We start from the raw sequence: 25,481 nt of genomic DNA, 5'->3' as shown, positions 1-25,481 counted from the left end.
AGAAGCTTGCCAGTCCAAGCCCACTGGTCCTTCACAGAAGGACCTTTTTCAAGGAACTCTACCGAAGTGTGTAATTTTAACTGTTAGAGACAGTGTCAAGGACTCTTTTTTTTCCCCTGAGCCTTTGTGTGTCTCAATTTTAGTTGATTGATTACAATGATTTGGCTATGACTGCTTAGAAGGGAGCAATTTTTTTTTCCCTTTTGCTCAGTCATGTGGATGACTCTAAGGGCAAGAAAATGTCACTGCAGACAAATAGGGCTTTTTTTCGACAAGCTGCAGTGAGGAATGAGCATCAGAGGCAAGGTGTTTGGCTAGGGCCACCCCTGAGGAAATGCCACATTTCCTGTTTCAGCAACTCGGGGGTGCTGCAGGCCAGATTCGAGGTGCGTTTTTGTTCTAGGGAAATGGAACATGGCGAATGGGTCTAACTCAAAGCCCATTTCAAACGATACTCTCACGGTTTTCCATGCCTTTTGTATCAAGGCCCAGTTGTAATTCGAACATGTGTCTATGGTTCATCCATACAAATACAGCTTTTAAAGATCTGCAGGCCCTCTGCAGAGGGTGTGTCTACACAAGCGTTAATGCACATTAAATTTAGTACCTCCATTGTGGGGATGCCTGTATATGGGCACAGAGGCTGCTCCAATGGTGTGTTAGAGCAGACTTGATTAACTAAATCTGCTGGAGCATGGCAGCTACTGCGTTCCAGCAGCCTCCTGCATCTTGTGTATCAACATCCCTGTGCTTAAAAATGGCGGCGGGGTGCTTGAACTAAAGCTCATTGAACGAGGCCAGTTGAATGAGCTTTAGTTCAAGCACCCCCGCCACCATTTTGAGGCATAGGGGTGCTGGTTCACAAGATGTCATGGTGCTTTAAGTAGTGGCTCTTGGATATGCTCTAATTAAAGTACTGTTCCCCACCACCCTGGCCCTGAGGTACTAGGAAAATGTGCATTTGCCTGTCTTAATGTGTTTTAATTAAAGAACGTATTTTTTTAGTGATTGCTTCATGCGCATTAGCCTATTTTAATGCACATGGGCATTTTTACACATGAATGCATCGCAGTGGTGGGCGCTTCGAAAAGCGGGCGCTGCAGCGCGAGCAGTTGTATAAAAGGCAAAATGCGAGTCAGCACTGAGACAATGGTGGTGGCATGCTTTCGAAATAAAACACATCAAAGGTGTTTTAGTTCAAAAGTGCACCGCCACCACTTTTTGTGTGCTGATGTGCATTACACCATTTATACAACTTCATGCAGTGCAGCAAAGTGCACATCACCTTGCGTGCAGAGCAGACTCGATTACTCGAGTCTCTGACACGCTGAATCTGCGGTGCATTGGAGCACAAGAATGTATGTGCATAAATGCCCCAGGATTTTATTAGTGATGCTTTAACACACATTAAAATAGGCTAATGCACATTAAAGTGCATGTGTAGATGTGCTCCAGTACCAGCTGATTTCAGTAGGGCTTCATGAGGATGCAGCAGACTGTCTCTGCAATTGTATCCCCCGGGTCCCAGGGCTTGCCATCTATTGTTTGAGTTTACAGTTAAATAGACAAGACAAAGAGCAAGAGAGAGAACTGACATAGAGAAGGGAAGTGCCTTTTCAGGCCCCATAGCAGGTGAGTGGCAGGCCTGGGAGTCCAGGTGTCCTAGTAATGAAATCTCACTACCATGGGCTTTGGATTAGGACCTCAATTAGCAGCAGTTCCACTTGTCTGCAGGCCTCTAATCTCCACCTATGTGTTGCCTGGCACGGTTGTAGAGCAGCAAGTTCATGTAAGGATTGAAATATCAAAATACAACAGCAATAATTGAAGCTTGCAGCCCCGCAAGATTAAATTTTCAATGTGGAGCTGCTTGTTTTCTTTCTTTGCCGAGCGGCTTTTCTGGAATGATTGCCAGGTATCTATTGATGCTTCCCACTGCTTCAGTGGATACAATGGCAAGTAGTTATATTGCAGCGGTGCGCTGGTGTGAAAAATATATACATTCCTTTGGTGTGTGTATAAGTGTTTGGCCAAAGTCTGTGTCAGTGTAATCAATGGAGATGACGCTGGAATAAGTGGAGCCATGTTGCATTACACCATCTGAGGGTTAGTCTGTTTAACTCTAGTAGGATTATGCAAACCTCCATGCAGTAAGAGCTGGAAGCTTGTATTTCAGTAGATTTTGATACTGATCATTTAATGAAGGCATGAATAGTTTTTTGGGGGTTTTTTTGTCTCAGGGAATGGTGGCAGGAATAAGTCTCAAGGTAAGTTTTGTACTTCATATGTAAGATACAATATGGAGAGGAAAGTATGATAGAGGGCATTTCATTCCTGCCACCTGAGTGAAAATGGATGCATGGAGGAAGTGGTGGGGTGAATTTCAGATGAATTGGGGCGGGGGGGGGGGGGGAGCAGAGAAGAGCCAAGCTATGATGGAAATTGTTAATACAATCCTAGAAGCAGTTAAAGAAAGGACAGGAGCTATGGAATTGATAGAGAGGCAGATTGGATGATGGTGGGTAGTGCCTTGAGGTTGCTGGATTGCAATAAGGTAAAGCCTTTGAGGAACAGTCCCTCTAGGAATGTGGAACGTTTGAAAGGTGTGATGGAGAAATTTTTAAGGAAAGGTAAACTGGTGACACCCCTCTCCTCCCAGTGATGCCCAGTCACTGAAGAAGCCCCCTCCAGAGACAGGCTAGCTTGGTAAAGAAGCTCTGCTGTGTTGAGGTGCAGTGCCACGCCCCCAGTTTGCACTGACTTGTGTAACTCCATGAACATTGCTGGAACTATTTTGATTTATTCTTGGAGCATTTAAAGAGCAACTGACTGCAGAGTTAAGGATTGGAGAAAGGTCCCTATGGGTGTGGAAGGAAGCCAAGGGAAATGGCATCAAACCTGCAATGCAAAGAATCGCTATGGTGAATCATCTTCTAGACATGCTTGGCCTTTGAAGGAGACATTGGCCTATATTCCAGTGATGGCAAAGAAAGGCCCTGCAACAGGATTTGTCCTCTCACAGGAAGCCTCTTGCATATTTTAAACATGCTTACTCTGAAAATGAGAGGTGGAAATTACCCAGCCTCACTACCCTCTCTTCCCTACCCTTCCTTTCTCATTTCTTGTGCCCACTTATCTCCCATTTCTCTCCCTTCTGCTTGCTATGGCATCCTCTCTCCACCTTTCCCTCATTTGTGTAGGTTCAAGCTTTATTCTTTGTCTAGGTCAGTGGTTCTCAACCTTATTAGACTCAAGGCACCCTTCAGAAATGCCAGCGCCTAGCTTTTACTTATTTTGTGATTTATGGAAAAATAATACAGCAGGTCTTCTGTTGCAAAGAACTGCAAAAAACCATGAGTTAGTGTGTTCTTGACACCATGCATTCCTAGCTTAAATTTCTGGATTTATTCGAATTGGGTGTAGGTGTTTGTACACCTAACAATGCTAATATTGTGCATCACCCTTAAAAGGATCTTGTGACACGCTGGTTGAGAATCACTCATCTAGATGCCTTGATACAATGGGAATGGGAGCAGTATAAATACATACCCATAAATTCACACAGCTAGCAGGGCCAGGTTCATAGCTGGTAGAAGATGGCACAGCTCCATTGACTTCACCAGTGCATTGTTGGCTTCATTGCAACAGCTCTGTTGTGCACTTGCTGGGGGTCTGGTTGTACTAACTTTCTTCCTCCCATCCCACTTTGGGCTTTCCTTTTTGCTTCCTTTTCCATATCTATTTTTTTGATGTACTACAGGCAGAAGAAAACTGAACATCCCAATGTTGTTATTCGTTCTGTTGTTTTGCACCCGTTGAGTCAAACGAAGCAAACAAACTGCAGACCGATGTCTTTTTTCCAAGCTGTCCCGTCTGGTGATTTTTATGTGTTTAGTTTTTTCTGATGGTGACAATGGCACTGGAGCAGCTGCAGCTGAACATTGTGCGAGACGCTGCAAACTGTACTCACCCAGGGAAGCCTACATCTCTTCTTAATTAAACCAATGCAAGTCAAAAGCAGCTCAGTTGAAAATGAGTAGAAATCCACTGTGTTAAAGGGACAGAGGAATCGGGCCCCAGAGAAAGAGAGAGGATGATGTTGTTATCCCATGAAAAGCTGTGCTACAATATACTCCGTCTAGAAACACATCTGCCAAAAAACATCCAGGATTCTGAAAAAGTACCTGAACCGTGGCTTTCTTGTGGAAAACATCTCCTGATTATTGGGGTGAAAATTTTTGCATATTTCACCAATATTTTTAAAGGAGTTTCCCTAAAGGTATCCTTCTGTCATCTTTGGTCTGCTACAGGGTGCTTGTGTGTAAGTAGAGAAACGAGGGCTAGATCTGGGTTTTGGTCCAAAATGTGCAAGATTCAACACTTGGTGATGGCCTATGGCTCACTCCTATTTCTGCTTCTCTGAGAAAACTGAGTGCTCCTAGTCGAAACCTGTGTGACAGACACGCCTTTGTAACTGCCTGTGGTTGTCGCTCCTGTTTCTGTGGCCTGCATGTGATGTAGCACATAAATAGTCTCTCTCTTTTTTTTTTTTTTTAACTCAGCTCTTTGATCAGGTCAAGGGAATGTACTGTACACACACACAACAGCTATAGCTGTTCTTCCTGTCCCAGGGTTCAGTACTGCTGTCTATAGCGTCAGCGTCCAAGTACCTTTCATATGACATCAATAACAGTAGCAAATTTCCTTGCAGACTTCGGAATCTCTGGCGTGTTGCCTTTTTAGGGATCAAATACCCTGTCCAGTGTAGGCTTTTTAAAGCTTCCTTTTTTCAATTTAGGAAGGGATCTTTGGTTAAAAGGTAAATGCAAATATCTTTCATATGGTAGCGATGTTGGTTTGAAGAGTCATTTGCCGTACTTACAAAGGGTGGTCAGAAGCTGGGTTCACTTGCTCTCCTCGTTCCCTAGCTTGGTGGGCTTGACTGAGAGTTCCTTGTTCCCAAGCCTCATATGTTTCTTTCTGGGCTTTGTAGTTTGGGGCTCATTTCTGCATTGTTTGTGCAATTCCACTCAGTTGTGTTGATGTAAATCTGGTGCACCTCCAGAGCCAGTGATTGCTGAGTGTTCACACTTGGAGCTGACCCTTGTCACACATTCAGGGTTTCATTAATCTCAGTGGCAGTTTTGCCTGAATATGTGCAAGGCTTAGGGCATGTTGATATTTAGTGTCAGGGATTTGTATTGGCACAAATGGGAGGCCACTTCATATTTAAAGGTAATCGGTTAAAAAAAAAAAAAAATCTTAGTAACTCTACTGATTTGAGTGGGGATGTTCTGGATTCACATAATATCTGTACCTGAGAGCAGAATTTGACCACTAGCCTTTTCTTTGAGCAGAATGACTTGCCATAACTTATCCCGACCCCGTGATTTGAGAGAATCTTGATAAATTGTTGACATGTTCTCTGTGTGTGTGTGTGACAATATATATATTATTCACACACACACAGATGTACAGAACATGTCAACTATCTTTCTATCACATATGAGTATGCTCAGAGGTCCAGACCTCAACTGTGCAAATAGGTGCAGCTCTGCAGATTATGAGCACAGTGGGATTATGACAAATTGTATACATTAAGGATTTGGCTTTATGTTTGCAACATATGGCTTTTGCTCTCAGCCTCCTATTGGAGACTGTGCTGTAGCACAGAGCCTTGTGGTAAGGGGGAAAGGAGAGCTCTTTCAGTTTTTTCTCCCAAGGCAGGAATACTATAATGATTCAGGGACAATTCACTTGATTTGGACATGGAGGCTGCTAGAATACTGATTAATACAACGTATTCCTGCCATCCGAATATTTCCCTCCCTGTTGCAACAGGTGCACTCTTCAAGGTCAAAGCTCTGTAACGCAGCCCTGGATGGCAGAGCAGACAGCAACATATCTGACGCACGTTTTTCGGTATGCCATTGAGAGAAGAACCATAAAAAAAGAGAAGCTGGAGTGAATGACGCTGGCTTTTATAGGATGGATATGGAGCAGGAGAACACAACCTTTTCCTGATGGGATGCCCTATTGTTTTGAACACCGAGCTTACTTCACAGCGTGGGCTGGAATGGATTCTGTTGTACCTTGCAGTGTGTCCCGAGAAAAGGGCAGCGGTGGGGAAATATTTGCTTAATATGTGTTATTTTCTTTGTGCTGCTGCAGTTTGGTCATTTAAAGACTCAGATCCAGCTAAAGGTCAGCATCTACATTTAAATAGAGTTTTGAAATTGGATCACAGAAAAACTTCTTATAGTGGAGAGGCTGCAGATCTCTCTCTTGCTATGGCAAGGAAGCAGGAACTTGGGAGAAGAGACCTGTTAATGACTTGCAACAGCTCAACAGCTTAATGGGCGGGTGCATTGGCTGGTCCAATGAGGGAGTTCAACCTCATGGTTTTTGAGTGGGATGTTGATGCTCTGTCCTTTAAAGCTGTTAGAAAATAGCTTTGACCGTAGCATATGATGCAGGCCTGAAAGACTGGCTTACATGTGCGTTTTATGATGGTCTCTTGTTAGACTGCCCACAGCATCTTGAACAGGAGAAGGATTCTGGATTATTTAACATTGTAGGGAAGGTGTGTAAGCAAAGGGATTGGGGAAGGAAGATATGAGTTTTTAATCTTCTTGGTTGCTGTAAGGCCTACTCTAAAACCCATGGAAGTCAATGGGCATCTTTCCCCAATGGGAAATCAGGCCCTTAAAAAGCCCTGTAGAATTCAATAGGGGTGAAATTAGTATGGTTCTGTTAAAGCACATATAGGGCCAAGTTGTTAGCTGGTTAAAATCAATGGAGCTATAGTGATTGCCACCAGCTGGTGATCTGGTCCTGACTGATATCAGCTGCGAGTCAGATTCTCTCTCTAGGGTGCTTTTTTAACTCGTGTCCTTTGGAAAATGGAAACCTCTTAAATTGCATAGGATTGTTTAAAACCTCCCATAGGAAGGGGACATTTTTAGGATACTTCTAATGGAAGATTGTTATCATCGGAGTGCCCACATTTGAATATCAAGCCACTGACTTTTGTGTTTTTATACCAAGGACAAACTGGCATGAAACGTGTCATCCAGCTGATGGCAGGGTCATCTGTTGAACTGGGCTTTGCCTCAGGCTGCCCCCAAAGCTTGTGCTTGAGTACTAGAAGAAATGCAATGCACAGGTATTGAAAAGCCTGAGAAAAAGGAAACTGAAGTTTTCTACACTTTTTTTTTAGCAAGGCTAGCAAGCAGCAGCAGCCAACCCAAAGGAAAGACCCCTCCTTAATCAGCACTTGCACAGCGTTTCAGTGCTGGGTACAGGATGCGGTAAGAGTGGCTTCCCCCTCCTTGCCTCCCGTCCTGCTGCTCAAAAAAAAAAGGCTCAGCGCAGCTGAGGGCAGACCAGTTCATTACTTGGCTGCGTCTCCTCCTGGCGTGGTTCCCTCGACTTGCTGCCGGTGGCGGCCCCGAGGTATCGGCACAGGGGGCACAGCCAGCGACACTGGGGAGAGAGGACCACTGAGCAGCCGTGATGTTTCAGAGGAAGCGCAGCATCTCGTTTGGAGGCTATGGATGGTGGGTGACTTACCGTCTGCTTGCTGGGGTAATGGTTTAGAAGTGGGGGAAGCTGTTTCATGTTTAGGCTTTCTTTGGGAAATCTTAACCACAAATGCTGAAGGGTTTCCTAGGGTCTGCTTTGATGTAGACCCTGCAGGGGTAAGGGCTTTCCCCCAAGCAGTGTGGTTAGAAGGAAACGGGTGAATACTTTTTAGGGTTTGTCTTTTTCCCCTTCCTTCTGATCGGTGAGGCGGGTAACCCCTTTTAGGTTTCAGTTTGGCGTTTTTACAGGAAACGTCTCTTCTGGCCAAAACACTTGATTGTGTTGATGCCAACTGGTGAGGAGACATCTGTATAGGTTTGCAGTGGCTTTCATTGGCTGTATACTCTGTAATAGCAGAGATGCATTGTGTCGTGCTGTAGTTAATCCAGTCACTTGACATCTTCCGCTTTTTAAACAGAGTATTACAATGCACGTGGGAAACGGTTGTTTTGTTTCCTCCCAAGTTCAATCTTTCCAGAGGTCTTGTCTGATTTACTGCAGATCCTTAGAGGCCAGGATGGATTGTCGGCCATTGATTGATTCATCACTGTACCATTTATCCTCCCTAGTTATTGCTAAGGTTGTCACCTGCTCCCTGATTTAAAAAGCATATTATTTTTGATGTGCCTTTTCCCAGAGATGTGTTGACCTACACAGGAAGTATTTTGAGGAAATGATTTTATTTTCCCCTACCAGACAGCAGTTTATTTTCTGCGTGTTCTATGTGGTCTGGGAACTTGTGATGAGGTTACAATTGATGGGTGCACCAGCAATTTTTTTTACTATAAAATAAGCTGATTTATCCATTGGACACAAGTAGAGCATGGGGAGAAAGAGGTTCCTGCCATGATGCTCATCTAGTATCTCACTCTCATTCTAACTTAAAGGTATGGGAGGCTAGTTCACTGACCATTGTGCATTGGACTTGGTATTGAGCCTGAAAGGGAGCCTGCTTTATCCCAGTGTTGGTTGTGATTTGTAGTTTTAAGTGTACGGATGTTTCTTTTGAAATACGCTGATTTGACAATGCCCCCCCCCCCATAAGCCACCCCCCCAAAAAAAAACCCATTTTGACTTCAAGTTGACTGAGGTTTTTTGATGAAATTTTTCTGAGTACCTCACTATGTTAAAGTGGAAGAACTTCCTTTGAGCAATCTTGTTTTGACTTGTAGAAGTTAGGAAGATTGGAAGGAAGCACTTTTATGAGGCCAGTTAGAGTTCAGGAATTAGTATTTGTTTTGCAGGAAAACTTCACATTTTTGTTCCAATGTTGGAAACTCAATATGTCAGAAATTCCAAGTCTGGACCAGCTCTCAGTTGAGTGTAACCAAACACTTATTCCTTGAGTCTCGCTTGGGATGCCGCCATACTCATTTGACATAGGTTGCCACATGTCAACTTCAAATGCAGGTAGACTAGCTTAAAAAGACCCGTACCCCTGGATTTTTATCCCCTCATTGGAACCCCAGGACGACCTTCCCAGAGGGACCGATCCATACTGGCCAGTATGGCAATGCTTGAATCACTTGTGCATGCAAACTGAAAGATGGAAAAACAAACACAATCAAATAGGACTACTCTAATGACACAAATATATGTGAATGTGGTGAAGTGCCCGCTGTGAAGCACCTGCTCATTTGTTCACCCCTGGGTGAGACCAGTATGAAGGAGGACAAAACATCAAAGTTTCTTGCTTTTTTGGATCACCGTTTAAGCATTGATGTGAACCCTAAACAGTGTTTTTTCAGGTGGGGTCAATGTCTTCCTGACTCCGGTATCTTCTGACGTAGAGGAAAACCTAGAAACCTGTCTGGGTGGCCAATTCACATGGGATGTATGCGGTACTAGAGATAAGTAGATGGATAGAATACAGGTTATGGGGTGTGAAGTTAAGAGGAAAACGCATATATATTTTTGTGCTTCCAATGTGAAGACTTCCAAATAAAGTTGACTGGAGAAACACGGTGATCATGCAGATTGTTGGGAGAGCCAGGACTTTGCAAACAAAGTATGCTTTTGCTGCATAGAGCACCTTTCCCATAACTTAAGCCTCACTGTTAATCTAAACCCAAGTTCAGTGTGTTGGCTCATGTGATTAATCTAGGCTCAGTTATAATGCTCTTGCTCAGGTGGGATAGTGCTCAATCCTGTCTCGTTGAAGTTCCTGGACCCAGTGTGTATTTGTACTATTTAACATGCAGAATTCGGCTTCTGAATGTCTTAAGCCGGTGATTCTCAACTTCTTTAGACTTGAAGCACCCCTGGACAGGCTCAAGGCACCCGTCAGAAAATGTCAGCTCTTTGTTTTCACTCTTTTTTGGACTACGGAAAAACAATAGAGCAATTCTTCCATTGCAAGGAACTATTTAGAAAGACTACAACTGTGGACTTATATTTGAAATCTCTGGGTTTATCTTGTGAATTGTGCTTTTAGGCCTAACAGTGCCAACATTGTGGCACTCCATGGCACCCTAGAAAGGATGTCAGGGAACCCCAGGGTGCTGTGGCACCCCTGTTGAGAATCACTGCCTTAAGGACATGAAATAACATATCAGTATAGCTGATGTGTCCTCCAAGGTGAAGGAGGGAAGTAATAGCAGATTCCAAGACTAAGGGGCTAGGATTCATAGAGGGCTGAAACAAAAGGGATTTTACACTCGCTCCAAAATGGAATTGCTTATCATTGGAAATTTTGAAGACCGTGAGACCCTAGGAAAAGGTTTACATGAAGAAAATATAGCTGTGTGATGTGCCTCCTGCTGTTTTTCCCTCATGGTAGTCTTGTTGATCTAGGGTGAGGCATCAGTAACCTTTTCTGTTTGAAATAAACTGAATAAAAAGCAGCAGCAGCAGTGTAGATAGAGTACCAGTCTGCTTGAATGCATTTAATGCACTAAATACCATTCCTCTGCAGGAAACCATAGGGGCCTTGGAGCAGAAGACTAAGTTTAGAAATCTCAACAGCAACCAATAAGTTAAAGAGCTCCAGGTGCCCAGACCATCTCTAAATCAGGCCAGTTTCCTATAGATGGACATATAAGAGCAGTGAAACTTGCCCTACAGGATCATCCATCTGCCCTGGGATCAGAGCAGTGGACAGAACCAGCTGCTGCAGTGGAAAAATCCTACAGAAGGCAATTATGCGATTCCTCCTATGCCCCGGTACTGATGTTACTGGCTGCAAGTCCAAATCATGAAGATTTATAACTCTTCCAAAAACACCTCTGCCACCTGCTGCTCATTAATCTAACTCCAGATGCCCTTGATGTCTACACCAGTGGCGTGGTAGGGGCTGGTACCCAAACTCAAAAATCTGGCTTTGCTTTTACCAGGGTAAGAAAAGATTTTAGCCACTGCTATAGCTAATGAGGGTCAGGACTGCAAGGCTTGGTCAGTGCACTAGGTGTGAGTGATTTCCAGTGTCGGTGTTTTAGCTGACTGTTAAGTAAAACAAACAACCAAAAAAAGCCACTTCTGTTTACCAGAAAGGAAGTGACCTGCTAACACACTTGGCACCTTGCATCTCTCCATCTCACCACAATTGAATAGAGGTGCAGTTGGTAGGTTGGTTTCAGACACACCCTTTCTGTGAGAACCCTGCAAATAGTGTTTGCGAGTCGTTGGACAAAGCTGCATTCCTCTTCCTCCAGTACTTGCTAGTTTCCAGCACCGGGTGCATTTTAGACTAGTTTTGCTTTCCTGGCTGCATTTCTCTCTGGGTTGAGTGAATCTGGCTCTTGGCCAACTTGGGTGATGACACCCTTGCACAACACTCTTCTGTTCTGTTTTTCGAAGAATGGGGAAGAGCCAAAGTGTGGCAGAAATCGCAACTAATTAGATCCAGTGGAGTGGGAGAAGGGATTATTACTATCCTGTTTTACAAGAGGATGTTTAAGCACAAAGACGAGAGGGTAGAATGGGCATTGGTCTGAGATGGTTAGGAATAGCAGCATATTTTGCCTCACTGAACGACATGACCCGTGAGGTCCCTCTGATTTTGGGACTCAGGCAGTATTATGCAGCGAGTTAACACTGGGGTCAAGAGTTTCAGATCACAAGAACGCAGTGCCTTTTTGTAATAGAAATTAGAACTAAAATAAAATGCCTGCAGTGATAACTGCTGTCTTGTTACAGAGCTGGTTCTGAAAAAGCCAAAGCTCTTATGATGGACTCCTTATACCCTATTGCTTTTTACCCGTGCCCTTTCCAAGACCTAGCTCTGGGCAAAACTCTGTTTCTATCACCTCTTTGCAGCCTGAGGCCCATGGACACGTGCCTGGAAGTGGGTGACAGTTTTTTGTCCCCTTTCTCCTCCCAGAATCTGTTATATCACACAAGTACACGTGCCGCCCAGCCTCCGAGCGACTGCTAGGACTGTGTGCGTATGCCATGGAGGCAGAATCAAAAGTAGCCTGGGAGTTGTGGGTGGCAGGCTGTGTGTGTGAGAATTTTAGTGTTGTGAAGCAGAAAGACCTGCCTCGTAGCAGGTGATGAGGAAACTCTGGTTTTCCTTCCTAAGGTGGGGTCATAGTAAGTGTGTGGAGACTCCTGATTAGAACAGGTCCTAATTATAGTCATCTCAACACTCTGGTTTCTTGAAGCAAGGTTGTTTTTCCGGGCAGCAGACCAACAGATTTCTCTCTGAGTTTGCATCGGCATGAAATCCATTTTCTTCAGCTCTGTCGTGTTGCCTATAAATATTTCAGCACGGATCCTCAAAGAGCAAATGGTATCATTTACCCACAATCCACTTAGCTCATTTGCAGTAGTTAAAAACTTCAGGCAACAGGAATTTGGAGAAATATGCTTTTAGGTTCAGCTTGACTTACTGAGACCCGAGAACGGCATTAGCACTTAGCAGCTAATGATGCTTTTCAGTTGACCCTGCCTAGAGCTAATTTGGGAATATAGCATAGCATATTTATTTTTAGGGGCAATAATGTGCTCAGTCTTTAGAAACTGAGAACATTATCGGATGTTAAAGAGGGGCGGTGATGTAAATTACTTCGGAGCCCCGTAAAGTCTAGGGGGATATACTCATCCACTTCCATCCAGTGAGAGTCGGATTAGGGTTCTGAGCCTTCAAATGATGAGCTGTATCCTGCAAGCCTGACTTCTGAGGGTACCTCTTATTCACAGGAGTAGCAGCTTTGCTATTTTTCATGGATTTTTTGACCCTCTTGGCTCCAATCCCTAGCACAGGGAACAATTTGTCCGAGTCTGCAGCAGTGGAGCTCTAGGGGAGGCTGAATGGGTGACCTGTTGTGTCCTTCATGGGCTCACCTTTTCCAGTGTTACCAAAGGTCTGGAGGGGGAGTAGTGGGTCTTATTAAACTTTCCAAACAATGTACAGTGGAGGAGAGAGTGCATATGCTATGCCACATCTCATCCTGAGCCATCACCCCAGATGCACCGTCTTGGGCAGATCAGTTCAAACTCCTGTCCCTACTTGTGCATTACATAGCTACACGCCTGCAAGGCACTAGTGAACAGAAACTCTATATACTTTCCCCTGGGCCATGATGAAGGGTGAGGGTACAGCACGGCTGTGTGTCAGACACCTTTGCAAGACATTTGAGAGAGGATCACAAAAGCCTCCGTGTGCCGCCGGGAAATATAGTTTGTGAAGGGTGAACTGTTGAATGGCTTTGGTGGGTTACTGAGAAGGGCCTGAGCTGGAGTAATGACTATTTTGCCCTTCTAGTGAAACTGTTCTCTGGGCTGTAAAAATGTTACAAACATTGGTACAGATCGCTTTCTCCCCTTTCATAGAGGGAAACTTGCGCTCAGAGAAGGTGATTGTGTTGCCTTTTCAGGGAGCTACTGTCTACAGAAGTGAAACCAAATCTACTGAGTCTTGTTATTTTTTGAGGTTTTGACCCTGAGAAGAAAGAAACTTACCATTTTGAGAGGAGCCAGCTATGGAGTCTTACTGTAAATGTGGCTTCAGCAGGCCCAACCCAAATCTGCTGGAAGGTTTGCCATTGAATAAAATGACCCATCACCAAGCCGTGCCTGGCTGAGGGCTCCAGCCTGGTGTGTCCCGAGTTCCAGAAACAAAGAAATATGGGGATTATTAAGGGGTTACTGTAGATTGTAAATGGGATCAGAGCCAGCTTGCCCTATGCTTTTATTTTGCACTTGTGAAACATTTGCTGGAGGAAGGGAGGAAATACCCAGTGTATACAGTGGAGGTTAAGTTTGGCACAACTGGCAGGAGGACATTGCATAAGAATTAACATGCGAGATGTGAATGTGGGCTAGACCTAGCTTTATGTTCAGCTCCTTTGTAAGGTGAGAACACCGCTGTGTTTTCCAAGAGAGGCTGATCTCTTGCACAAATGCCACTCTTAATAACTTCATTGAAAATGGTGATATTTTAAAGTGACATTGATGTAAGTGACATCAGAATCTGGCCTGGTGTTGCCTAGCTAACCTGAGTGGCCTGCTCTTGATAGGGGAATTTGCTCTTCGGAGTAAGCTCAGGTAAAGTTACTTATGGATGGGGAAAGAACATTTCAGAGGCAGTAAATATTTCCTGCGATTGCAAAAGCAGATTTTTTTGATGTATGGAATTAATTCAATGTGATAAATTGCATATGCAGTTGCTGCCAACAGACCCAGGTTTTACATTTTGAGATATTAATCCTATCTGTTTTAATTAATCTTGAGGTTGCCTTGAGTGCTTCTCTCGCAACTCTCATTTTTAAAAGTCCCAAATAAATAGACGATGTCTCGGGATCATAAGTCCCTAGGAATCAGATAACTTGATGCTTTGTTACATAATATGAGATGTCACCTTCAAATGTTAGCTGCAGCTTCCATACAGTGATGCTGATGTAGGTAAAAGGCAGATGGGGATATAGAAGTACAGACCTATGAACAGCCGGGTGATAGCATAGCAGAGGCTGATTTTAATACATGGCTGTCGCCATGTTCCTTATCCATAAGAAAACACTGGTTTTAGCGTAGCAGCAAATGGAGATTGTAGGATTTATTATAACATTCTTGGTGTATTTAATGTTGTCTGGACTCTTTCCAACCTATCAATCTTGTTAGACTGGGCTCATCTATAAGATACAATTTCTGCCTTTCGTCTTTCAATTATAACTCTGATTTAGTGTTTTAAATCCTCTGTGAATGATCTGTGTCTGAGCAAGCATGCAGGCAAGCTCATGGCTCAGTGGACATGTCCCTGGTCTGGGGTCCATCGGCAGGTTTATGCTACCTTCAACTGTGCTAGGAAATGCTGCTTTGCAAACGAGCCTTGCTCTCTCTGCAAGAAGTCTAGTATGATTGCTATGCACATTGTGTGCCCAGCACCGCTCTTAAGTCTTGGGTGCGCAGATTGGCACGTGCCCAGAGCCACTCTAGCAGTGTCAACAACTTCCATCTCTTGTCACACGTGCAGCGAGAGTAGTGAGCAGGGGCTGTGTGCACTTGGACAGAGGTTTAGCTCTGCCCCAAGGGACCTGGATGCCTCTGTCTCAAGCCTCCCACGTGAAATGGGGCAAATCACTTCAGCCCTGTGTCCACACACAAAACTATACCTTTGGAGGAACAAAAAAGCCTTTGTGACAGGCTTACAGATACGGTGAGCTTGTTTTAATCCTGTGGCTGCCAAGATGGATCTTTTTAAGGATAATGGGGGCGGGGGAATGGGTAGAGGAACCTGAAGGTATTTTCACCAGGTAAGCATTTTTGTCTGTCTGCTCATCTACCACTTGGCATAATGGTGCCCTGAATATAAGTATAGGACTGTCCGATCTGCCAAGACTATTGTTTTATTGTGTGGTTTAGATCACTAAGCCAAAACACTACACAAACCCTCCCCTAAGCTGCTTGTGAATTGACACTTTCATTTAGGGAGAAGGTATGTCTTAATATATTGAATTACAACAAAAGGGTTCAAGAAACCTTTTTTTCCTGGATTGTCAGCCAAGGCAGAGTGAGTTGGGACATAAAGATGCTCTGAATACAAAGATCCCTTCCATGTAGTAGTTATACCTTACCAGAAGCTTGAATAAAGATGAGTGCAAAACCCACAAAGGTCCCATCGATTGCAATGGGTGTTAGGTGCCTAAATACCTTTGTGGATCTGGATCTGACTGATGTAGAGCTGACTGGATTATTTCTGATTGGCTGTGGAATGATATCCAGTGACAAGCTAGGAGCTTCCACTCTGGGGAATAGCTTCACAATAAAACCCCATTGTCCATAGCAGCATAGAAAGACCATTTTAGTAGTCAGTGTGGACAGCTGGCTGTTTCTGATCTAAGTTTTGCTGCCAATGGTTGTTTGCTTCCTGTACATCTCTGGTGCTTTAAATGATCCAGCAGGATCTTTTTAATTGGTTCCCAACTATATACAATTCATGAGTTATCTTGTTGCTGGTGTGGTCAAGTAGAACATGCTATTTCATGGTTGAGCTTTTTGCATTGATGGAAGTCACTCCATTTGAATATATTAGACTTCAGAAGGAGAAAGCCAGTCTAGTCCATCTTGTCAGCAACCCAGAAGTCACACAATGCATGCAGGAGAAAAAGGACTGGCAATGTCTAGAAGATCCAAACACCAGTGGATATTTGGTAACTCTTTTCTTTTCCCTTTTCCCAGGATTGACAAGGCCATGCTTGCCAGCCTGAAGATGAAGTAAGTAACTGATTGGATTTTTCTCTTATATTATGCTACCTTTGTGTCAGGCTTTTAAATGGGTAACTAGGGAGGATCTGATCTTCTAGTTCGATTTTGGGCTTATCAGTGGATTTAGATGTGTACTGGGGTGTGAATTCTGAGCAATTTTATCTTTAGTCAAGGTAGAGTTGTGGGCCACCACCCGGCTGATGAATCCATCCAAGAGCCTATCCACAGGGTGGACCAGCAGGGCTTCCAGCTTGAGCACCTTTACTGATATCCACTATGACACTATGGTTTGTGAGCGAGGTGGTATCTGGGGAGCTCCTCGACTTCACTTAAATCAGTGGGGGCCAATGTTTTTTGGTAGGTGTGCTACAAATAGGCCCTGCACCCTCCCTGAGTGCCACTCCTAATCCCCTTCCCCTGCCCATGCTGCGGCTCTGCTGTCTGCTTCCTTCACCATCCTCCCTGCTTAATCTGCATCTCTGCTTTCTGCCACTGGGTTCCCTGCTCCCACCCCTGCCTGCTGTATGCCACGTATAGGGACTGCTTGTGCCACAGCGGGGTGGGCACCCCTGATGTAAACCAACATCATTGTTTTGCCCCATTAATAGAACACTAATTTTTTCTTCATTTGGGATCAATTTACTTCGCTGCAGAGGGCCCCCAGCCCAAGATATAAGCGTGACTTAAAATCCAACTTAAGCTCTCAACACAGGACTTGAATGGTGTTGAGCCTAAGTCCCCCTCTAGGTCATTTGGGATGGGAAGGTCTCCTGAGGAAAGAGGTGGCAGCCCCATTCATTTGAATAACTGCAACCTTGGAGAACAAGGCTTCAGGGGAGCCAAGATTTCACCCGGAGACTTTCAAGCCAGTAGGGACCCTTACAAAGGTCTCTTCTGACCCCCATGTGATGTGTGGCTGACAATGCATGGGTAAGATAAACAGAAAGCCTTCTACTTCTCTGTTTTCGATTATTTCCTCATTTCGTTAGTGGAGCTATTTTTAGGCACCTTACACTGCTTATTTTCCTCTGAAGTTCAAGGTGATTCATATACTCGACGATTATAATAAATACAATGACTGTCTTTTAAATGGGGCTAAGGCTGTATAATAAGACCGTGTCTAATTTATAAGCTGTCAGCTTCCTTTGGAGAACTCAATGGCATTGGCCATCTCTCACCTTTTATGACATGGATCAATCACCAGGACCTCTGCTTCTTTGGGTGCTATGTCTTGTACTACTGGGAAAAAATGGATCTGCTTTTAAATCAAGGGGTTTCTCCATGGGATTATGCTTTAGTTGGGCTGTATTGCTTTTCCAGTGCTCCCTTTACCTATTGCTAGGCACAAATTCTTCATGTTAAATACATTATGTATGGCATTTTCAAAGAAGCCTTAAGGAGTCAGGTATCAAACCTCATTAAAATTCACCTAAGGCTGCTTGGGAAAAATCTCGGGTGGGGCTGAAGGTGGCTTAAAAATGAGGACGTGCCTAACGACCCTTTCATCCTTTTGCGCTGCATGGAGGCAACTGGGTTAATTATACATGGCACAACAGGAACATCTACTGGAGTGTCCTACATCCCTGACAAACAACTTACCCACTAGCTTAGTGACTGTGCTGGAGGTGTTGCGGGGGAGGGGGAGCATTGGTCTTGGAAACAGGGAGATTAGCAAGGATTTGATTTTGTCATGCACAGGAATGGAAATCAGTTGTAAGATGTCAGTGTTCTGGGTAGTGTGGTTGTTACTAGCCAGCCAGGCAAAGGCAGGGTGTCATGTGAATACAGCTATATTGCTGCTAGGCTCTAAGTTGCATGGTACTGTGTCAACATACCCTTTCTGGTAGCCCTGCTCCTAGCACATTTAAAGAGGTTGTTTAACTCACTGGTGCCTAGTCTAGCCTAGTGGTCCTAATGTGGTTACTGCCACAGCAATGTTGGGAGGTCTCCGAGTATATCCATACAGCAAAACAGTGATGCAGCGTAAAGGAGCTTAATCAAGCAAGCGAGGGGAACACATAATAGTGTGAATCAAGGTTTCAGACCTGGTGCCATTGCTACAGTCATCACAAAGCTCTTCATCGCCCTTTTCCATCTTTAGCGATTCCAGATCAGTATCACATCTCCAGCATCTTGCACGATGCTTTCTCAGGGTAAACATCATCCTTAGCTCACTGTCTTGACAGACTGTCAAATCTCCCTTGTTAAGTTGACAGGCAGCGGCTTCCACCTGGCACATTTCTGATGCCTTCCTGGATTTTTGTGCGTTATGGTTTGGTTTCATCACTTCCTGGACAATTGCTATTTATGAGTCAATGAGCTAAGGCAATAACATTCCTAGCTCCAGGCAATTCCTGCTTATCTCAGCTCTTCTCAGAGTTTTTTGTCTTGTTCCCTATAGCTTGGAGGTGAACCTGATTTCCATCCACCACTGCTGAGGTATTCACTCTGCTGCCTGTTGTTGGGAGACCACCTCATTTGGGTAGAAGGTGCCCAGATTTCTTTGTCTGGGAACCTCGCTGAGTAATAGTGATGTCTGACATCTGCCTTAGACTTGCCTGCTCTCATTCCTGTTTCAGCTCTGGCCCTGTGTGGCAGCTGCCATTTTTTTAAAACCATGCTCACAATTTAAGGTCTGAACCAACACATATTGAAGACACTGCAAAATTCCCCAATGTGCTGCTTGTATTGTCAGAATAATGTTTGGTTCCTGCTTTGCCAGCATTGCAGTAAAACTTTATTAGTTAAAGCAAATGATTGCCTTATTCCATGTCTGGGGACAATTACAAGTTCTGCATGCGTGGATCCTTTCACATCACCGAGACAACACAACCTTTTCATTTATAGAGAAGCTCTTGAGGAAATTGTCCAAAGAAGGCCATTCTCTTCACCCAAAAGTAACTCAAAATAAGAGCATAAAGCACAAGGACTGTACCTGAAAATGGAGGGCTGGCACTGTCAAGGGCTGTGAAATAGGCTGAATCCTGTCAACACTTTTGGAGAACTCAGCCCCTTCCAGAATCCTGCCCTGAGTCAAACGCAGGCCATACAAAGTGTTTGACGTATCTCTCTTAATCTTCAGAGTGAACTGAACCAGCCCTAGAGAGAGAGGCAAACACCAGCACCTCTCCTGGTATAAGCTCTGCCTCACTCCTTATAACTGAGAGTATTTTTCACATCTTCTGTGACTGCTGATGACTCTTGCCATCTTCATGTTTCACAAAAGATGCTGGGCGTGTTTCTAGAGAACGAACCGCTAGTGCTACTGATGTGGCAGTAAGGGCAACTGTGTCTCCAGGACATGGCCCATTTTGCTGTGGGCTGTATCCCTAGGCCTTGTCCCTAGATCTTGCAAAACTATTTGCTAGCATTGAAACCCAAGCAATGAGCTCCTGACACAGAACTCAAGCTGTATTATTTATTCAGGTGAAGTCTAGCGGGTCAGGGCCTGGAGCTGGGTTCTGTCCCCAGGCCCATCCCTGACCAACTATGTGACTTTGGACAAGTCACGTCCGCACTGTTTTCCTTCCCACCCCTTAGCTATCCAGTCTATTTTCTTGTAAGCTCTTTGTGGCAGGAACTGTGTGCATGTGTGTGGCCCCAGTCACAACTGATATATCCATGCTCTACTTCAAAGCAAACGGTAATCTTCAGGACTCACTCCTGTTGAGTTTGAGCTAATATGAATGAGTAATTGCTCATCTATTTTCCCTAAAAATCATTACTTGCATAAATTATGGTTTAGCATTGAAAATGCAGAGAAATCCCCCTGGGTCACTGCCGGTTGAGTGAGCTGCATGCCCATGGTAAATGGCATAAGAGAAATTTTCCTAATGAGCTCATTGTTGACGCTTTTACTGAATTAATGGGGACTTTAAATCAGGTTCCAGTGTTTACCACTTTGGGAAAAAAAAATCCCTGTGGAATTTTTCCCGTGGTGCTGAGAACGATTTAATTGTTTCTCCTGTATTGCCTTGGGCAGTGTTTTCTGTATTGCTAGGGGCTGTGTCAGCTGTTTGCTTGGTGTGGGCTTTGGTTTCTAGAAACAATTCAGCCACAAAAATGCGCGTTTAACCTGCTTGGTCCAACACAGCATTCAGTCCTGCTTGCTCTACACCTTGTTGTGTTCAAAGTGCTGTGTCAGCGCTAACTACTACTGCTGGCATTGCACCAGACTTGGGTGGTAGGTGATGCTGCCACTGATTGAAAACACCGGGTTTATCCCAGTTAAGTGTTTTGAAACTGTAATGAGAATGTGGCAGCAGAGCAAGGGAAGGAAATGCACAAGTCATATATCTAAAATGGGAAGGGTCTGTCTTCAGTTTGACATGACAGTGACTGGAAGATGGGAAGTGTACCACAATTGAAGGTGCGATTATAGCATGGGGTTAACTTTAGTCCAGACAGCTGGGTACCAGGAGTATTGGAGATATGACAATGTGGCTACCCACCCAAGTAGATGAACAGGTACAGTCTATGCTGAAGCTCATACTGCTATATCTTCACAACTACTGGTAGCTTAAGGCTAGCTTAGGTGCGCTTGTACATTCTGCAGTCATACCTCTAAATTGCAGCGTAAATGGGGATGCCCTAAGGCGGTGGACCCGAGGGATGTGCATCTGTGTGAAGAGTGCACAAGCTAGGGGGAGGAAGACCGGATGAAATTAATTAATGAAGTTAAGTTTTGAAATCACCCTCTACAGTGATTCTCTGATTTTCCCTGACGACAGCACTTGGGCATCTGGTTGGTTTTAAATGCATGAACTTAGTGGGCTTCTGCTCCATGTGCCGTGTTGGTTCAGAACCAGGATGTTCAACCCCTTATGAAGAGCAGGCTGTAGTGAATCGCAGGAAGTCAGACTGGCGGGAACAATTAGACTGTGAAAATACTTTACAAATGAGTTTGGGAAGCCTCCTGGAGCAAGTTGCTTATGGCGAGAATGGACAAAATGTGGGAAACACTGCACAGGACTTTATCAGCCCAGCACTGGGTTTCTTTTCCACTGATCCGGCCTTTTCTTTTCAGAGTTTCTGGATTTTCAGAAAATGTCAACCCCTTTGCCCACCTTTCCACCTTTCAGTTAAAATTGAGAAAATGGGTTTGCACAAAAACAAACAAAAAGATGCAATCAAAAAGCCTCTTTCTGTAGAGAAAAATTGTGTGATGTAAAGGTCTCCTGTCACAAATCTACTCCCGCTTTTGGAGACGTTCTGATTTAGTTTCTCCCCCTCTTCCCCACCCAGAGGAAAACATCGTTACAGCTGTAAATATGGGCTGGCTACAGGGTTGGTTCCCATCATGATTCAAATTGAAGGCCTAATCCAAAGCCAACTGAAATAGGAGGGATCCTTTTCCTTGCGTGCTATCGGTGTTTGATCAGGTTTTAATAAACCAAGGACATTAGTCGGTGCTGCTTTTGTTGGGGTAAGTGTGTTTGGGGTCTTCTTTTTCCTTTTGTTTTTGCCTTTTTCCATGCCATCTCTCTGGGTTGACTGGGACGGGACTCTCTCATCTCCATGAGAGAGCAGTGAAATTCTTGCATTCTTCTTTCTCATCGGATTGAAGCTTGCGTGCATCTGTCCTGCAGGGCTGGTACATTTAACAACCTCATTATTTCCGTCCTGCGTCACTCATCAGCATCACAACGGCATACCAATTGCGACCGCTCCTCTTTGAAGAAGACTGGTATTGCTTCTCTTCTCTCGCCACCTCTCCTCCAATGTATTCTTAATCCCAGCAAAATTCTTTGTTCGAACACGCACAAAAACATTCCTATGACACGAGAGCCTAGATGTGAGCAAGCAGTCTACCCCCCACCCCCCCCCACACACACACCGCTTTTTGCACTCAGAAATTAGAAGACTGTGCAGCTTTGTTTTTTTTCTTGGTGTTATTAGCTTCAGTTATGTCAGAAATCAAATTATCTGTCTGCTGTTGGCATGAATGAGAATGTTAGGTCAGCCATGTTTCTTTCCCCAAACAGCCTGCGGAGATGAATCTCGCAAGGAAATTGATTCTGTGCGCCTACAAAGCCTATCAAGTCATGATAGAGAAATGAAAACTATTACCTCACAGGCGGGAGCTAAGAAATGATATTTTAAACATTTATGAAATGTCACCTAAGGTTCACTGAATTATGACTTTCAGGAGGAGATCATCAGCTATTTAAGCGGGAGTGATTTTTCATTGCTCTCCATAAGCTACTTTCAGAAAACAAGGACTCTTTGTCCACTAAAACCCCAAGAGTTTTCCTCCAGGTTTTTGGCTCCTGTGTTGAAACAACCCATTTTTAGAGCCCCTTTCACTTTCCACTTTCACATTTCTTGGGCTATTTCAGCAGTATCAGTCTAGTTATTGTTCCAGAGTCTGAGTTTATACCGGCAAAGTTATTCCTGAATGGAAAGGAAGCAAGCTATGCTGCTATAAAACACAGTTTATACCAGGACAACTGCACCTGCATTAGCTATGTCCAATAACATGTCTCTACTCCTAGCAGTATAAAATCTGTGGGTTACCCAGGCCATCTCATATCTGAGAAAGGACGGGTTTGAAGAAACATTGTGCAGTTTACAACCGTTGTTACAAACGTTGTGCGATTAAACCAAACCCACCCGTGTTCAAAAGGTCAACGATGGCACTGAAATGGCCTTTTCTTGGCCTCTCAAATTAAGCTAATTTTCAGCCTGTGTTGAGGGAGGGGTTCACTTCCCTTTCTGTGTGAGGTCCTGGTGTCTTTATACATTTGTCAGCTCTTGCACATAAAAGGAAGTGTGAGTTCTCACCAAAAAACCCCAAAAAACCTGCCTCCAAACCCACCCAGGAGCCTGTTTTGTCTCCCATCTAATCTGTGTCACATCACATAGAATCAAGTCAATTCAAATGTTCAGAGCTGCGTTGTGTAACATCCAACTGACGTGACATGTTGTGACAAATTGTCAGATAAAGGACAAAGTGACTTGTCAGGTCACAGATGTATAAACAGAAGACCTTTCCTGGAGATATTATACACATAAGACTTTTTTTTCTCTTCTCTAAGCAAGAAGCCAGGATTAGTGGTGTTGGGACAGATCTCTGTATGTTCCCAGGGCCAACGTGTGCCTCTGCACAAACCTATTGCAGACCCTGTGAACAGAAGCAGCTTTGGCTCAGTACGACTAGATGAGCAACTGGAAGAAGTTTGTTTAATGCCTGGTATTTACAGCTAATGAATTTCTTAAATCCATAATACTTCTGGTTCCAGGCAGATTGCCTCATTAAATGTGTCTCTCTATGCCCAGCTTGAGCCACAATCGATATTTGTATGAAGCTTTAAATGCGTGTGTGCACACGCACATGTACACATGTGTGCTCATGCATGCACAGTTTTAAAAAGAAGGAAATGATTGTTGAAGCCCCTGGCTGTGATGCATTTTGCTGGGTTGAGGCAATTAAAAAAAAAAAAATTACTCCAACTCGTGAATAAAATGACGAGCTGCTTTATGCAAGGCAGAGGTCACTTGGAGGGCATGTGGCACTTTTGGAAGCATTTTTTTTTTTTAAACTCACCAAGTTATGGTAATGAATGAATATTCAGCACCTGCAAATTATGGCCGTTATCTTCCAGTTCCAATGGGGTTCCTGTTACTGGATCCAGCTGGAAGGTTTGGACGCTATGCTCTAAACTCTTTGGGTTGGGGACTGTGTGCTCTGATTCTGGTCATATCTCTCCAGATGGAGCAATTCATCAATTTTGATTGTGCTCTCTACGGACTAAATTAGTATTAAAGTCTGTAGAATGGCAGGAAGCTCACGCCATATGCAGTTCCTCAGTTAAATGGGCAGGAATAGATGTTGATGCCACCATGTGCAGAAATGAACGTTAATCCCAGTATTCATTCCTGCCCGGGGCAGGGGGTCGGACTTGATGATCTGCTCAGGTCCCTTCCGACCCTAACAACTACGAAACAGTCAAGGCCTAATCCCATAGGTGACTTGTAGGGGGGCATGGTGGGGCACATGCCCCCCCTGAGCTTGGTTGCTGCCACTGCCACTGCCAGCTTCTGCAGGTGATCACCTTGCTGATGCTGCTACCCACAAATTGTGCCCCTCCCCCCAAGTCTCAGGAGGCACCAGTCATTCCTCATGCCTAATCGCCCTCGTACTGAAGGGAGATTTTATGTTAATTTAAGTGGGTGCAGATTTTGGCCCTTATTGGCCAAGATTCTGACCTATTATAAAAGCATAGCTGCAAAAAAAAAAAAAAAAAAAGGCCCGATCCTGTCAGTACTTACCACCAAGCTGCAGTAGACTTGCTCATGACTGTACACCAAACCATAAGGCCATATCCACAATGGAATAGCAGTGGGAGTTAAGTGCCTAAATACCTTAGAGTAGCGATTGTCAACCAGATGCCACCAGATCCTTTGAAGGGTGCTGTGAGGTGTGAGGAGATAAGCAGAGAAACATAAGCTCAGGCTTGTCTCTGTCTGCCTGGTCCCCCATCTCTACTGCCCCATCCCTCTGCAAGGTGGTAAACACTGTGTGATAGACATTAGTTTTTGAAATTTGGTGCCACTGAATTCACAAAGTTATGGAGGGCTGCCTTGAGTCTAATGAGGGGGACCTCGAGTCCAAAAAGTTTGAGAACCACTGTCTCAGAGGATCTGGGCCAAGGTATTTGCAGGATCTGGTTTTGGGGTAGGAAAGGATGTTTTAGACATGCATGAGTAGGGAATTACTTAATTGGTGGTTTCCCAGTGGAAACTGTGAAAAGTGACGGTATCCGTGATCAACAGGAAATATTCCACCAGCTGCGATTTCCTGCAAAATCAACCCCCCAACCCTCTCCCAGTGCGATATTCGTACAATACTGTGTTTTAGAATCTCCCAATGCTTGCCATGGTACTTAGACAACACTTTCATATACTTAGGATTTACTGGCTGTCTGGGATTTACCACTCCACCAATCTGCAGCAAGGATCAGGCCACTGGGAAATGCCTGCAAAATTGGCCCTTCATGCTGCAAGCAAGAGGTGAAAATGGCTTTGTCTCACTGTGAGTTAAGTAAGTCCCTATGCCTGAGTCAGACTCCATTCTGAAGGCTGCCACACCTGTTTTCTCTATGCCAGCTTGTGCTCGTGGTTAATAATCCCAGCCTAATACACTTGGTTCAGCAATGAACTGTGTGCAGGTGCAGTGCTATTACAAAGGTGTGATAATTGCCCATTTGTGTGGGTAGGATTTATATTCATTTTGCATTTAAAAAAAAAAAAAA

At 44.3% G+C, this 25,481-nt stretch overlaps 1 protein-coding gene across 3 annotated transcripts in view; it reads left to right on the top strand.

The window, feature by feature from the left end:
• Window positions 1-25,481, top strand: part of RAP1GAP2 (RAP1 GTPase activating protein 2) — a 245,022-nt gene that overhangs the window by 43,216 nt on the left and 176,325 nt on the right. For 2 of the 3 annotated variants that reach the window (XM_019545554.1, XM_019545557.1), the window contains one exon: window positions 16,201-16,236. In XM_019545554.1, the coding sequence (XP_019401099.1) occupies window positions 16,201-16,236 (36 nt within the window). Of the gene's footprint in view, window positions 1-7,402; window positions 7,560-16,200; window positions 16,237-25,481 lie in introns of those variants that run through there. The other variant, XM_019545556.1, reaches the window with a different exon arrangement.

Source organism: Crocodylus porosus, unplaced genomic scaffold (genome assembly GCF_001723895.1).
Source record: "Crocodylus porosus isolate Cpor-Errol unplaced genomic scaffold, CroPor_comp1, whole genome shotgun sequence".
NCBI lineage: Eukaryota > Metazoa > Chordata > Crocodylia > Crocodylidae > Crocodylus > Crocodylus porosus.
Note: the sequence above shows the minus strand (reverse complement) of the source record. Positions and strands in the feature narration are given on the sequence as shown.